At 44.1% G+C, this 15468-nt stretch overlaps 1 protein-coding gene across 14 annotated transcripts in view; it reads left to right on the top strand.

The window, feature by feature from the left end:
• Positions 1-87: 87 nt before the first annotated feature.
• Positions 88-15468, top strand: part of LOC110485715 (RNA binding protein fox-1 homolog 2) — a 39605-nt gene continuing 24224 nt past the window's right edge. For 5 of the 14 annotated variants that reach the window (XR_016485756.1, XR_016485757.1, XR_016485758.1 and 2 more), the window contains exons 1-2: positions 263-1371; positions 9962-10012. Coding sequence is in view for 9 of the 14 variants with exons in the window: in XM_090195780.1 (XP_090051906.1) it covers positions 1114-1371; positions 9962-10012 (309 nt within the window). In the remaining 5 variants the exon portion in view is untranslated. Of the gene's footprint in view, positions 1372-9618; positions 9757-9961; positions 10013-13237; positions 13678-15468 lie in introns of those variants that run through there. The other 9 variants (XR_016485760.1, XM_090195786.1, XM_090195781.1 and 6 more) reach the window with 8 other exon arrangements.

The raw sequence follows: 15468 nt of genomic DNA on the forward strand, positions 1-15468 counted from the left end.
ACAGCAAAGGTTAGTAGGCCTCTAGTCTATTTTAAAGGAGGAGCACGCGAATCATGCGTCATTCATATTCCGCTGGTTAAAGAAGTCTAGGTTCAAAATGCTGTGAAAATGAACATGGCCCTCTCATACCCCCGCATTTTAATTGTTTGTAAGCACTGCGGCACACTGCGTTTTTGTGGCTTCCATGCTAGTGTGTGCGTTTTTTTTGGGGGGGGGGGGGGAGAACGGAAGATAGGAGGGCGCACGTCCAAGGGGAGCGAGCGAGCGAGGGAGGGACCTACACGAGAGCACAGAGGGGGAGGGAAGATCATTTCCTTTCTGTAGTGTACACGCCGCAAGAATACACCGGGATAAGGACGAAACAAATATATATATATATATATAGGGAAGACGGTAAAGGAAATACCGCAGCCCCGTTGTCTTTTGTTTTGGGAATTCATCTAACACAGAACGGAAGACTAACATGGGGAGATGGTTCTTCAGGATTGACTTTCAATAACCCTCTCCATGCGAAAAAGTCTGACGAGTAGACTGAAAAAGGCAATAGCAGTCAGGGAAGACATGTTTAGTGATTTTAGTCCTGCGCTTGAGGTAGGATGTTGATGTATTTTCGTAAAATATTTCTGTCTCTGGCACAAATAAGGGGTCAACGGTGAATGGGCATATTATTCCAGGCACAGTATCATTATTAAGTAGTGTAGTTAATTAATTAGGTTAATAAAACGATGAAATAGTCTAGGCCTTCTGCAGACTCAATATTGCTGTAACGTTTCATGACTAACGTTGGTAGGCTAGGCCTAAACAAGGCTATGAACCGGTGAAAATTAACGTTGACTAATTTTGTACAGAATTTATTTGTAATCTGCATCGTATCAATGGCTGTAAGGGCAACAATTTTTAAAGAAACAAGTAGTTATATCGAATATATTGATCAGATTATACACATCTGATCATCTTTAATATCAAGGGTTGCATAACAGTGGATACAAGTGACAGACTATATAAAACCCCAATCGGTTTCTTACAAACCACAGAAAATAGTTCGACAGAGGCCACGGTAGAAAGGATAGGTGAAAATTCTAGCACTAGACAGGGAACATCAGGCGTTTTTAAATGTTAATGTCGACCGACGTAACATCAATCATGCTGCCTGTATCTCGGGCTATCATGGACCGGGATCGAGAGCTCCAGGACACAATGGCCGGGGTGCATCCCAACTCGACCGGGGCTTCTGGCGCAGCTCTCCGGGGAATGAAGCGAGGAGACCCAGCATCTGACGCGCAGACGTCGGCAGCTCTTGTGGAATCGGTCGGGGCAGAGTGCAAGCGTCCCCGGATTGACGCATCTGGAGTAGTCGCAGAGGTCGGCCAGGTGAGAAGGAACCGAGAGGAGTGGGCATTTGAATTGCTCTGTTTTTCGAATTAATACGCCCACTGGCATGCTTTACATCCAAAACACAAAGCAAAGCGCTGTTATAAGCTCTGATCTCAAACTGGTGTTTTCATGTCAGATAGGCTGCTAATAGCCTAATTATTCGCTACTGTAGAAATTAAAACCACACATGGCACAGGAAACCCCATGCTAACCGATGCTATTTAATCAAGCACTCGAATGAGGTCGCTAGGCTAATTATCTTCCGACCATTTTAATCTATTTATTGGTGTGATTTAATTAGTGTGTCGCCAGAGAGAGAGAGAGCGGTGTACGAGTTTACCCGCACAATAGGATAGCCTAGTAGTAGTTTATGGTATCTGCGTTTTAGCTCTCCGCAGACTCGGCAAGTAATATATATATATATATATCCTATTAATATCGATGACTACGGAGTGTACTCAAAACGGACATTTTCCTGAAACGATACAATGCTTCAGATGCCCTTTGTTATTGTAGGCCTATTCAACGACATGTTTACTTATGCAGGCTATGCTCTTTCTCCAGCGGTTACATTATTATACTCCGTCGAAAGCTGCGGCATTTGGCCTCTATCACTGAGAAAAGCATGTTTTCAAATAGCCGGAATGTAAACAAAAGTAACCTTTGTTACGCTAAACAGTCGTACTTCGTCTGGCGTCTTGGTGTTGATAGTATTTGGTTTATAATGGGAGTGAAATGTTTGCGTGTGTGATTTTGGGGGGTTGGGCGGGGGGGCCTTGATTTGACGTCCCATTCTATGACTGGGATACAATAACTGCCTGTTGTGTATTTAGTCCTTTAGTCCTACTGTAACAAGTCAAACCCACATGCTTTAGTCTATTGCACTTGGCGGTGACATTTACCACTTAATGATGCAATTGATGGAACTGCCAGTATCATCACAACAGATTTTATTTAAACCAAATCAAATTGACTGGGCTAGCCAGTAATTTTCAGTGTTGTCAAATACCCATATTTTCCACATCTCTAGAGAAATACATAGGCAGGATGTCACGTGACGCACTAAATGTATCATGTTGCATTAAGTTGCAGCGGGAAGTTAACTGATCCATCCAAAGGTAAAATGCCCTTCTCTCTGCCATTGTAAGTAGCGGTAATGGAAGATAATTGTCCAGTTTGCTGCCCTCGTGTAATAGGGAGGGAGACTGTCTTTCAGCACCCCTGTAGGAGAGTATAGTGGTGAACTGCCTCTAAAGACAATTTTTTTAACATCTAATTCACTTAAAACAGACAGCGTGGATGGAAGGTATTGTGTGTGTGTGTGCCTGCGTTTGTGTGGGAGGGAGAGGTATGGATGGATGGATCAATGGTCCCTTGGCTCCTAAAAAGGTATTGAATGTCTGCTGATTGGTCAAAGACCCCCCCCCCTCTCCCTGGTAGACACCCCCCCCCCCCCCCCCCTTTCCCTGGTAGAATCTCCTCCACCCCTCCCTGGTCTTGTCGATCCTCCTCCTCCACCCCTCCCTGGTCTGGTAGATCCTCCTCCACCCCTCCCTAGGGTCTGGTAGATCCTCCTCCACCCCTCCCTGGTCTGGTAGATCCTCCTCCACCCCTCCCTAGGGTCTGGTAGATCCTCCGCCACCCCTCCCTAGGGTCTGGTAGATCCTCCTCCACCCCTCCCTAGGGTCTGGTAGATCCTCCTCCACCCCTCCCTAGGGTCTGGTAGATCCTCCTCCACCCCTCCCTGGCCTGGTAGATCCTCTTCCACCTTTCCCTGGTAGTAGGGATCAGATTTACCCTATCACCAGCAGTAAAGAGGCTTTTTTTTGCTAGGCTAATGGGATCACCGCTCATTCAGGAGGGGGCATTAGAACCACACTGATCCCTATCTACAGGGGGAGGATTAATCACACACACACACACTGCATAATGCAGGCGGTAGAGCTTAGTATCATATTTTGGCTACAAAAGCTGGTGATGTACATTTATTGACATTGCTTTAAATTCCTATTGTCTATTTTAATCAAATAGGCTTACACACTGCCAGTCTGCACATACAGACTGTTCATTGTTACGACATTAGGTTGAGTACTGTTAATAATTTTCCACTTAGTGAATATGTGGTACCGGTGCTGTGTTCTTATTCCCCTGACCTGATGCCTCCATTAATATTTCAGCTGAAAGTAGGTTAAGAGATATTGAACACTCCTTCCTTAAACGAGAGTGGTGCTAAGCTTTCCAAGAAATGACTTTATTAATGCATGCTTGCATTTCTCCAAATCTAACTTCTTTCCCCTTCCCGGCCTCACCCCCTCCCGGCCTCTCCCCCATGGGTATCTTTCCCCTTCCCGGCCTCACCCCCTCCCGGCCTCTCCCCCATGGGTATCTTTCCCGGCCTCACCCCCATGGGTATTTTTCCCCTTCCCGGCCTCTCCCCCATGGGTATTTTTCCCCTTCCCGGCCTCACCCCCATGGGTATTTTTCCCCTTCCCGGCCTCACCCCCTCCCGGCCTCTCCCCCATGGGTATCTTTCCCCTTCCCGGCCTCACCCCTTCCCAGCCTCACCCCCTCCCGGCCTCTCCCCCATGGGTAGGATGAATCATGGAAAGTGTTGTGTTATATGTGAGGTTATTCCTTTTTAAGTAGTCAAGTAACTGGACATGTCCCACTCTTCTCCTTCTCTCAACATTTCCACTGTCTTTCTTTCTCTCCCTCTCTCATTGTCTTTCCCTCTACTGAGTGTTATCACAGAATGTTTGGCACACTGCTCGTCACACCACGTCATGACCTCTGACCTCTGGTTAATGCCAGTAAAATGGGATGTGGTGGTAATGGTGATAAGCCATCCTTTTCCACCATCACACAACAGAGGACCGTCAGCCATTGCCCACTTTGTCATAGACACTCCAGGTCGCCGATTAATTGGAATGGCCGATTAATTAGGACCGATTTCAAGTTTTCCTAACAATGGGAAAGTTTTTATTTTTTTATTTTTTTATTTTTATACACCTTTATTTAACTAGGCAAGTCAGTTAAGAACACATTCTTATTTTCAATGACGGCCTAGGAACGGTGGGTTAACTGCCGTGTTCAGGGGCAGAATGACAGATTTTTGCCCTGTCAGCTCGGGGATTCAATCTTGCAACCTTACGGTTAACTAGTCCAACGCTCTAACCACCTGATTACATTGCACTCCACAAGGAGCCTGCCTGTTACGCAAATGCAGTAAGCCAGGGTAAGTTGCTAGCTAGCATTTAAACTTATCTTATAAAAAACAATCAATCATAATCACTAGTTAACTACACATGGTTGATGATATTACTAGTTTATCTAGCGTGTCCTGCGTTGCATATAATCGATGCGGTGCGTATTCGTGAAAAAGGACTGTCGTTGGTCCAATGTGTACCTAACCATAAACATCAATGCCTTTCTTAAAATCAATACACAGAAGTATATATTTTTAAACCTGCATATTTAGCTAAAAGAAATCCAGGTAAGCAGGCAATATTAACCAGGTGAAATTGTGTCACTTCTCTTGCATTCATTGCACGCATAGTCAGTGTATATGCAACAGTTTGGGCCGCCTCATTTGCCAGAAGTTTACGTAATCATGACATAACATTGAAGGTCGTGCATATTTAGACTTATCGATGCCACCCGTTAGATAAAATACAGAACGGTTCCGTATTTCACTGAAAGAATAAACGTCTTGTTTTCGATATGATAGTTTCCGGATTCGACCATATTAAGGCTCATATTTCTGTGTGTTATATTGTAATTAAGTCTATGATTTGATAGAGCAGTAGCAAACGCTAATAGCGTTTCAAACTGAGCGGTGGTAGGCACCAGCAGGCTTGTAAGCATTCATTCAAACAGCACTTTTGTGCGTTTTGCCAGCAGCTCTTCGTTGTGCGTCAAGCATTGCGCTGTTTATGACTTCTAGCCTATCAACTCCCGAGATTGGGCTGGTGTAACCGATGTGAAATGGCTAGCTAGTTAGCTGGGTGTGCGCTAATAGCGTTTCAAACGTCACCCGCTCTGAGACTTGGAGTGGTTGTTCCCCTTGCTCTGCATGGGTAACGCTGCTTCGAGGTTGGCTGTTGTCGATGTGTTCCTGGATCGAGCCCAGGGAGGAGCGAGGAGAGGGACGGAAGCTATACTGTTACACTGGCAATAATAAAGTGCCTATAAGAACATCCAATAGTCAAAGGTTAATGAAATACAAATGGTATAGAGAGAAATAGTCCTATAATTCCTATAATAACTACAACCTAAAACTTCTTACCTGGGAATATTGAAGACTCATGTTAAAATGAACCACCAGCTTTCATATGTGCTCATGTTCTGGGTAAGGAACTTCAACGTTAGCTTTCTTACATGGCACATATTGCACTTTTACTTTCTTCTCCAATAATTTGTTTTTGCGTTATTTCAACCAAATTGAACATGTTTCATTATTTATTTGAGGCTAAATTGATTTTATTGATGTATTATATTAAGTTAAAATAAGTGTTAATTCAGTATTGTTGTAATTGTCATTATTACAAATAAATGTAAAAAAAATCGGCTGATTAATCGGTATCTGCTTTTTTGGGTCCTCCAATAATCGGTATCGGTATCGCCGTTGAAAAATCATAATCGGTCGACCTCTAATAGACACTATTGAAGTTAGTGTGTGTCTCTCAAATGGGACCTTATTTCCTTACATAGTGCTCTACTTTTGACTATTGGTACTTAGTCCCTACAAAGTGCCTATGGCCCTGGTCAGAGCAGTGCACTATATAGGGTGCCATTTGGGATGCAGACAAGAACAAAGACAGTAAGTCATACATAAGCAGAGTCATGCGCTTAATTTCCTTAAGGAGGAGGGAAGAGGAGAGGGGGGAGGAGAGAGAAGAGGAGGAGGGAAAAGGAGAGCTGTCTGAACGGAACATGTCCACTCAGACAAACACTAATACACAAACATATATGCACACTCTCGCTCACATTCAGACACGCACATACACACATGCTCTCTGGATAACAGCTTTGCTATAATCTAAACACACACAACGACCCAAAATACTCTCATAAATACACACACACACACCAGTTGTGCTACCCCCACACATTACAGCTAATCTACTAGAGTGACTCCATCTAGCATCTGTAGCCTTTTAAGAAACCATCCAAGTATGCAAATGCTACTTCTACTTATGCCTTCTGTCTTTGTCAAATGGACAAATTAATGGGCTATTTCTGTTTAGAGGAGAAGCTGAATAAAAGCAGAGGACAAACTGAAGGAGGGGAAAAAGAGAGTGAGAGGGAGAGAGCAATCAGGAGAAAGTAACAAGATGTCTTCAAGTCAACAGATGGTGAAAGGAGGGAGGGGAGAGGGGGACTCCGGGGGGGGGGATAGGGCTTGATGGAGGTGAAAAGGGACCCAAAACAGAGGTATGGGTTGAGAAGGGCAAGGTGTGTGTGTATGTGTGTCAACGTGAACAGGAGTTAAGTTACTTCCAATGTTCCAAGTTTCTCACTCACATCACCAGTTCACAGGATTGTGGTAATCCCTTGTACACATGGACCACAGGGTGTGTGTGTAGTGGGGATTCTTTCATTTCACAGGCCACCTGATTATTCACTCATCATTTGATACAGGATCACTTTCTTACGGAGTCGACTCCAAGTTGAAACCACATCAAAATTGATTCCATTTTTCCCAAAGAACTTGAGGGCCAAGAAGGCATGAGGCACTCAAGAGGATGTGACTCCATTTCAACCACAGAGGCCTTACATTCTGAGCCTCACAGCCAGCCATTGGATCCAATTGTGTTCTAGCGCTCTATACCTCCCATTCTTGTCCCTTGACACAGAATACCTACACTTATAGTCCTATGCTTTTAGAGGGGCTTTAACTGGTTTTAGTGGATGTTGCCTGTACGTGCAGCTCTTGGATCAGTTTGAACTGTTCCTGCTGATGGTTGATGCTAGAACTGGGGCAGGAAAATCTGATTCTAGATCAGTTTATCAAGACCATGTCGACCTGTAATACACAGATAACAAATGAACCCCTGCTACACAGAACCCAAAATAAACAACTTGGGGTTGAGTCAGTGAACCTGGTGGAGGAGACCGTCACCATCCTCTCGGAGAGAAATGGGACCAAAACTAAATAGATATTCTCAAACTCACAGCAGGAGAGGAGAACATTTTTCTTGCTGACGGTTCATTCTATTTCGGTCGGGCGGACTGAAATAAAAGTACATCTGAGTGCTGCTGCTCACTACTCTGCTGACCTGGGTTCAAACACTATTCAAAATCATTTCAATTTCCAAACCATTTCATCCCTGCTTGATTGAGCTTGCCTGACTTTAATGGACCAATTGAATAGCCCCAAATGTGTCAACCTGGCCCATCTGGCTCTCCGGGCTTGACTAGAGCAAAGGCGCAAAGCATTTGAAAGATGTCAAATATCTTTAAACCCGGGTCTGCTGCTCTGTGCTCCTCCACCTACATTAATGTTGTAGTCCAGTCATTCATCCTGGCCGCTGTCACCCCAGGCGTGTCCCCATTAGGTTAGGGACCCGGGTCGTACGCTGCGTGACAGACGCAGGGAGCTCTGCATACGAATCAAATTGGATCCGACAACCTCGACATCTCCAAAATCTCAATTTGCGTTTCTTATTCTAATTCTAACCCATGCATTTTGGATCGCTGCCAAAGTGAAATATGAAGGAGGTTTTCAAAGAGCTATGCAGCTGCAGGGTAAGAATATGAAATAGCAGCTTCATAAGTGTACAATTCAGATAAACCCATTCAGGTTAGAGCTTTTATTGTTATGACTGAACTAGATGAGATTAATGATAAGAACTAGATGAGATTAATGATAAGAACTAGATGAGATTAACGATAAGGACTTTGGGACTTTAATGTGTAAAACAGCACAAGCACACTATTCCCTATTAGGGAATAGGGTGCTATTTGGGACGGAGTCCTCGTATCCTTTGAGGTGTTTTTTTAAAATTTTTTAACCATATTCCTACTTCTCTCTATTCGTCTAGCTCGGGTTCCTCCCTCACTTTCTACTCCTCCCTCCTTTTCATCCCTTCATTCTCCTCGATCGCCCTCCTTTTTTCGAGCTATTCCAGAAATATTTATTCCAGATGTGTTTTTACCGGCTCACCCCGGCCCTTCCCCCTTAGATCTTTCAACATAATTGTCAGATTTCGCGGTGCCCCTTAAAAATGTCTGGATTTGCCTAGTATTATTGCACGTCTGCCTTCATGACTACAACACAGTTCAGGGAATTTACCCTCCGTTTCAAATAGATGTTTATACTTTATTCATGTTAGTCAGGCTTCTAAAAGGCAATTAATAATTTACTGTTGCCTCAAAAGTCTGTTCTCTAAGTACATTTTTGGCTCTCCGGGACACTTACTCAAACGGCAGTGAACGAGCACAGCAACTCTTCTTTCTACTTTTGAATTCCATAAAAAGTATTACGATGGAGTGTTTTGTGTAACAGCGCCCGTGGCTTGAGGTAGATGGCTACAGCGCTCATTGTGAGGGCTCAAGCTGTGATGCGCGCGGAGCAAAGTGTTCCCTCCGGGGACAACACAGGCGAGGGACATTGGTTCCAGATGAAAGGGAGATGAGGGGGAGGGAGGAGGAAAACAGAAATGAGAGATGGTTTTGATGTAGCGATACACAGACACAGCCAAGCCTATATATTTTATTCCCCTCAAACCGAGCGTATAGTAATTGCTGTAAAACCAGCACATGGCGTATTTTGATAGAGCACTGTATAAATGCCAGTACATGGTGTTATGCGTGTGAATAAAGTGTGTTACAAGTGTATGTTTTATAACAGACAGTCGCAGCTTAGTTAACATCGGGTAACCTAACATTAACTGATAGCACAATGGGGGAAGAGGAGAGCTTAATGAGGACACTAGGTAATTACTCACAAAATATTTGGTAGGTAGCCTACATCTCTCTTTCCATTTTCTCTCTTTCTCTTGCAACACCGCCCCCACCAGTTATAACGGAGCAAATAAATGAGAGGAATCTGACAGTGGGTTGCATCAGGGCAGATGATGTGAGGGAGGCAGTATACTCCATGACACTTGTGACCTATTTCCGATTTAAGCTCTACGATGAGTCTCTCTCTCTCTACGATGAGTCTCTCCCCCTCCTTCTCCCTCGTTCTTTCTCTCTCTCCCCCTGTCCTCTTATCCCTCCTAACTAACACACAATAGCTCCACTGGCGTGAGAGGAAGAGGACACACCAGGACATTGAGTGGAGGAGCTAGCTAGAGGAGTGTGTGTGAGGCACAGGCAGAATTAATTTGATTAGTGTGGCCATTAATGCATCAATTAACTGGAACATGGAATATACTGGTGAGGAGAGAGGGATGATTGGCTGGAAAGAGAATAAAGGAGGGAAGATTATACAACTTAAAACAGACACACAAAAAACGGGTCAAACGTTGATGTAAAAAATGATGATAATTGGTGACCTTTGTGTAGTTGGTGACCATTTTTCGGCAAGACAAACTAAATACATTTTTTCTTGTTTTTAAATGTCTGCTCTCTTCTCTTTCAGAACAATGACCCCCTGACCCTTGGTTACCATGGATACCCAACCCACAGTCAGGTAAGACTACAGTCTTAACATAATTGCATACGTGTGAGACATTTGCAAATTGTATGATATATTTTCATTATCTTATGTCCTCCATTGTGCTCTTCCATATATGGGCAACGACATATTTAAGTTATTTTCTAAGCTCTTCAAGCCACAAGGTGGTGATGTGGATTCCGATCCTTTTTTGATTTGGGAGCCTGACAACTTCATGTAAGGGAAAGGGGGACACCTCATCAGTTGTACAACTGAATGCATTCGACTGAAATGTTTCTTCCACACATAACCTCTTCTGAATAACCTTCTCTATATAAGTTTACTCTTTGTTAATATGGCTTTACATTAGGTTTATGGTTGCTCTATAGGTTTATTTTTATTTCCTGTTTGCCCTTGGATAGCCAATAAATATGGTAGGAATTTAAATTCAATATCAAGATAAGCACATAGATATGGCATGGAGGATGTCGTAGAGCTGTCCTGCCAGTAGCTTCAATTTCTCCCTCACTATTCTAAAACATAATGTTTTGAGTATTTACTACAGCGTTTTGCCTGTGTATATATACACACACACATATATATGTACAGTTGAAGTCGGAAGTTTACATACACCTTAGCCAAATACATTTAAACTCAGTTTTTCACAATTCCTGACATTTAATCCTAGTAAAAATTCTGTTTTAGGCCTGTTAGGATCGCCACTTTATTTTAAGAATGTGAAATGTCAGGATAATACTAGAGAGAGTGATTTATTTCAGCTTTTATTTCTTTCATCACATTGCCAGTGGATCAGAAGTTTACATACACGCAATTCGTATTTGGTAGCATTGCCTTTAAATTGTTTAACTTGGGTCAAATGTTTCAGGTAGCCTTCCACAAGCTTCACACAATAAGTTGGGTGATTTGGGCCCATAACTCCTGACAGAGCTGGTGTAACTGAGTCAGGTTTGTAGGCCTCCTTGCTCGCGCATGCTTTTTCAGTTCTGCCCACAAATTCTCTATAGGATTGAGGTCAGGGCTTTGTGATGGCCACTCCAATACCTTACCTTTGTTGTCCTTAAGCTATTTTGCCACAACTTTGGAAGTATGCTTGGGGTCATTGTCCATTTGGAAGACCCATTTGCGACCAAGCTTTAATTTCCTGACTGTCTTGAGATGTTGCTTCAATATATCCACATTATTTTTCTCCCTCATGATGCCATCTATTTTGTGAAGTGCACCAGTCCCTCCTGCAGCAAAGCACCCCTACAACATGATGCTGCCACCCCGTGCTTCACGGTTGGGATAGTGTTCTTCGGCTTGCAAGCCTCCCTTTTTCCTCCAAACATACGATGGTCACTATGGCCAAACAGTTCTATTTTCGTTTCATCAGACCAGAGGACTTTTCTCCAAAAAGTACGATCTTTGTCTCCATGTGCAGTTGCAAACTGTAGTCTGGTTTTTTTTATGGTGGGTTTTGGAGCAGTGGCTTCTTCCTTGCTGAGCAGCATTTCAGGTTATATCGATATAGGACTTGTTTTACTGTGGATATAGATACTTTTTTACCTGTTTCCTCCAGCATCTTCACTAGGTCCTTTGCTGTTCTGGGATTGATTTGCACTTTTCGCACCAAAGCACGTTCATCTCTAGGAGACAGAACGCGTCTCCTTCCTGAGCGGTATGATGGCTGCGTGGTCCCATGGTGTTTATACTTGCGTACTATTGTTTGTACAGATGAATGTGGTACCTTCAGGCATTTGGAAATTGCTCCCAAGGATGAACCAGACTTGTGGAGGTCTACCATTTTTTTTCTGAGGTCTTGGCTGATTTCTTTAGATTTTCCCATGATGTCAAGCGAAGAGGCACTAAGTTTGAAGGTAGGCCTTGAAATACATCCACAGGTACACCTCCAATTGACTCAAATGATGTCAATTAGCCTATCAGAATCTTCTAATGCCATGACATCATTTTCTGGGATTTTCCAAGCTGTTTAAAGGCACAGTCAACTTAGTGTATGTAAACTTCTGACCCACTGGAATTGTGATGCAGTGAATTATAAGTGAAATAATCTGTCTGTAAACAGTTGTTGGAAAAATTACTAGAGTAGATGTAGATGTCTACTAGAGTAGATGTCCTAACTGACTTGCCAAAACTATAGTTTGTTAAAACAAGACATTTATGGAGTGGTTGAGAAACGAGTTTTAATGACTCCAGTGTATGTAAACTTCCAAATTATTTTATTTTGAAATCATTTGTGGTCTTTTTCAACGTAAACTTGAACCAGATATAAAGTACTTGCCACCGCTGCTGAAATAAATCCTAGTGGAAACACTAGTAACTGAGATACAAACTGTTTGTGTGTGTGTGTGTGCCCTGCAGTCAACACAGCCCATATGACAATAAAAAACATACATAGGGGCCTACCTTATGTGTTTGTGTGTGTACCGTATGTCCAGTGTGTTTACCTGGGTGTGTTTTTAAGAGGCTGATTGTGTTATTAGGTGGTTTAGTTGGTGTTGTTAATCCTCAGATCATCCTCCATGCTCTTTCCATAATCCCCTCATCCCTCCCTCTTTATCCCCCACTCCCTCGCACTACGGATGCCGTGTGACATCATTCATCATGAACGCTTTACATGGCTGACAATGTATGCATGGAATTAGAATTACTAGAATGGATATTCCCATTCCACTATCTATATATCTCTATATCCTTGGTTGTTGTTCTGTTCTGCGGCTAAATAAAATAATACGGACGGTCCTCATGTCCACTTACTGTATACCTCTGTGTAGTGTGGAATGGCAGCTAAAGGAAAACAATGGCATGGCCTCTTTTAACTGAAAATACCTAGAATTTGTCTGTTCTTAAATGACTCTTGCTCAAGGAAGCGGTATAGAGGAAAAAGCCATTTGGACCACGGCGGTATCGTGAGGGGATGTTGGCCCGAAGAGGTTAAAAACACGAGACGATGAGAAGTCGCTCACAAAGCCCCCTGGGGAAGAGCTGCTAAACTGTCACTGACAGCACGAGACGAGGTGATCAAAGACTTTCCGACGGAAGAGCCCAGAGAGTGTCACGCAGGAGACGAAGAGAGAGTGTGAGAAAAACAGAAAGGGGAGGAAGGAGGGAAACAAAGCTTCTGTTCTTTCTTTAGTCTCCCAGTGGTGCGAGCAGCCCCAGTTTAACTCACCTACATGGAGAGAACAGGGGGGAGGGAGATACTGCGACACGGTGGGAGAGAGAGAAGTAGGGGAGGGGGAAAGTTTGCAGGTGTGACAGCAAGGGAAAGGAGGCGGCGTAGGGAGGGGAGGAGGATGTGTGGCTGGGGAGCATCAGGCTATCTGGGTGATAGAGGGAGAGAGAGAGGGATGAGCAGTGAACAGGCAACGGCACGACAGAGAAAACGGAAGGCTGGGGGTTGAGGGAAAGGAAAGCACAATAGAGAGAAAAAAGTGAGCGAGGGAGAGTGACAGGGACAGAGAGAGCGGAGGAGGTGGGGAGGGGGGATTGGCATGGTATATGGAGCGAGGGAAGAGGAGGGAGATTTTGAATCTGTGAAGAGCGACAGATAGACGGGAGAGTGAGCTGGAGAGGGGACACATACTCGGATAGAGAGGAGGAAAGGAGAGCGAGGATAAACGGTTATTTCAAGTTTTTGCACGAATACGATGATGGGACTGTACTATCCTTCCGTGTTGTCGGTGAGTTCCTATCTTGAAATCCCTTCTGCAAGGCTTATTCTACTGTGTTTCGGTTGCTGTTTATAAAGGAACAACAATTAAATTACATAAACTAGGTTTGTCTGTTCTTTAGCTGCAGCGATTCTTAATTCAGCGCAAATGCCAAGCGTTGTGTTTGACCCTTTTTACTTGAGCGCTGTGCTAGTGAGGCCATTTCATGCATGGCTTTCCACCCAATCGTCTGTCAGAAGCGTCTGTAAATAGGAAATCAACACTGGAATACTGCGCTGCACTAGGAGAGGGACAGAGATGGGAGCCTTTGATGATAGAATCTGTATTATGATATGCTGTGTGAGCTTTGCTGTATTGTCATGGCATCTGTTCTCTTGCCCTGGGCCTCTAGTGCTCACAGATACGTTCACTGGCCACATTTGTTCTCTGGCTTCTCAATTCATGCGTCGTAGCATTTATGTTTATACGCAGCACATATGGACGGGAATATTTGTTCCTGCAAATCTGGAGAACAGGGAAAGGGATGTGTGTGTGTGTGAGAATAAGGATATAGGATTTGTTTAGGATGACCGTGTAAGTACAGGCCTCTAGCTTGCACTGTCCTCGGGATCTGAGTAAGCCTCAAGACATGTTTGCGTATAGGAGGGAGGAGGAGAGAGGGAATAGGACGGAGGAGAGGGAATAGGGGGGAGGAGAGCAAATGGGGTAAAGAAATTCTGCAGCTGTCTGTATACGTATCCCTCTATGCTCTGAGCGAAAGGGACAGGTGCCCCAAGAACAGTTGTCTCTCTCTCGCTCTGTCTCACTCTCTGCCGGTCTCTCTTTCTGTCTGTCTCTCTCTGTTTTGCTTTCTCTTTCTTCTCAACCAATACCCCCCCCCCCCCCCCCCCCCCCCCCCCACTCTCTTATCTCTCTGAGAGACGCTCTCTCACTCACACACGCTTTGTTGAAGGTCGAGACTCCCGTGTGTGTGTGTCAGACTATCGTCATATCATTATATTTGAGGGATGACTCAGTGGTCCCACCATGTGTTCCACCAGTGTCTGACTGACTACCCTGGTTAGTGCTCTGCCTGCATACATGCGTTGGCCTGTACACTTCTTTCAGCAGTACCTTTGAATCCTGCTCCCTTTACTATTTGACCTCTTTTTCCCTGTGCCTCTCCCTGGGGCCCTAGCAGCTGTTATCTCAATGTTTTCCTTTAAGAGCCCCAGAAAGAGGGGGATGGGACGGAGAGAGGGGAAACAGGAGAATGTACATTGACATGAAAGGTGAAAGACAGCCCACCTTTTGTCTTTGCAGGAAGGCCCATAAAAGTCATAGTTGTTCCTAAAGGATAGATTATACACAGATGGACTGATAGAGAAATGGATAAGGGCGGTAGATGGGTGTAGATATATAATCTAGACAGTGAGATGGATAGCTCACTGGACAAAGCTAGTTTGTTGCGTGACGTAATAGAATGCTGAATCGCTGACAATGCAGTTCTGTGGATCCAAAGTTGCAATTCACTTGAAAGGGGGGATTTGTTGTTTGTTTGTTTGTGGAGAAGCACTGGCACAGTAAATTATAGCTTCTGTTTTAAGGTGTACTTTTACTACAGAGCTCTTTGTGCTAATAGGGATAGCCTAGCACTGAGAGAAAGAGAGAGGGTTGGAGAAATAGAGAAGTATTTGCAGAGCCCCACCCAAGCGTGTGCCCTAAGGCATGGGAGAGACGCCTACCTGGCACCCCCCACCCCACACACACACACACAAACTATGGAGGTCAAAAGCTCTTGACATTCTTCAAAGGCCTACA

Source organism: Oncorhynchus mykiss, chromosome 13 (assembly GCF_057628025.1).
Source record: "Oncorhynchus mykiss isolate SJ-2025 chromosome 13, ASM5762802v1, whole genome shotgun sequence".
NCBI classification, from domain to species: Eukaryota; Metazoa; Chordata; class Actinopteri; order Salmoniformes; family Salmonidae; genus Oncorhynchus; species Oncorhynchus mykiss.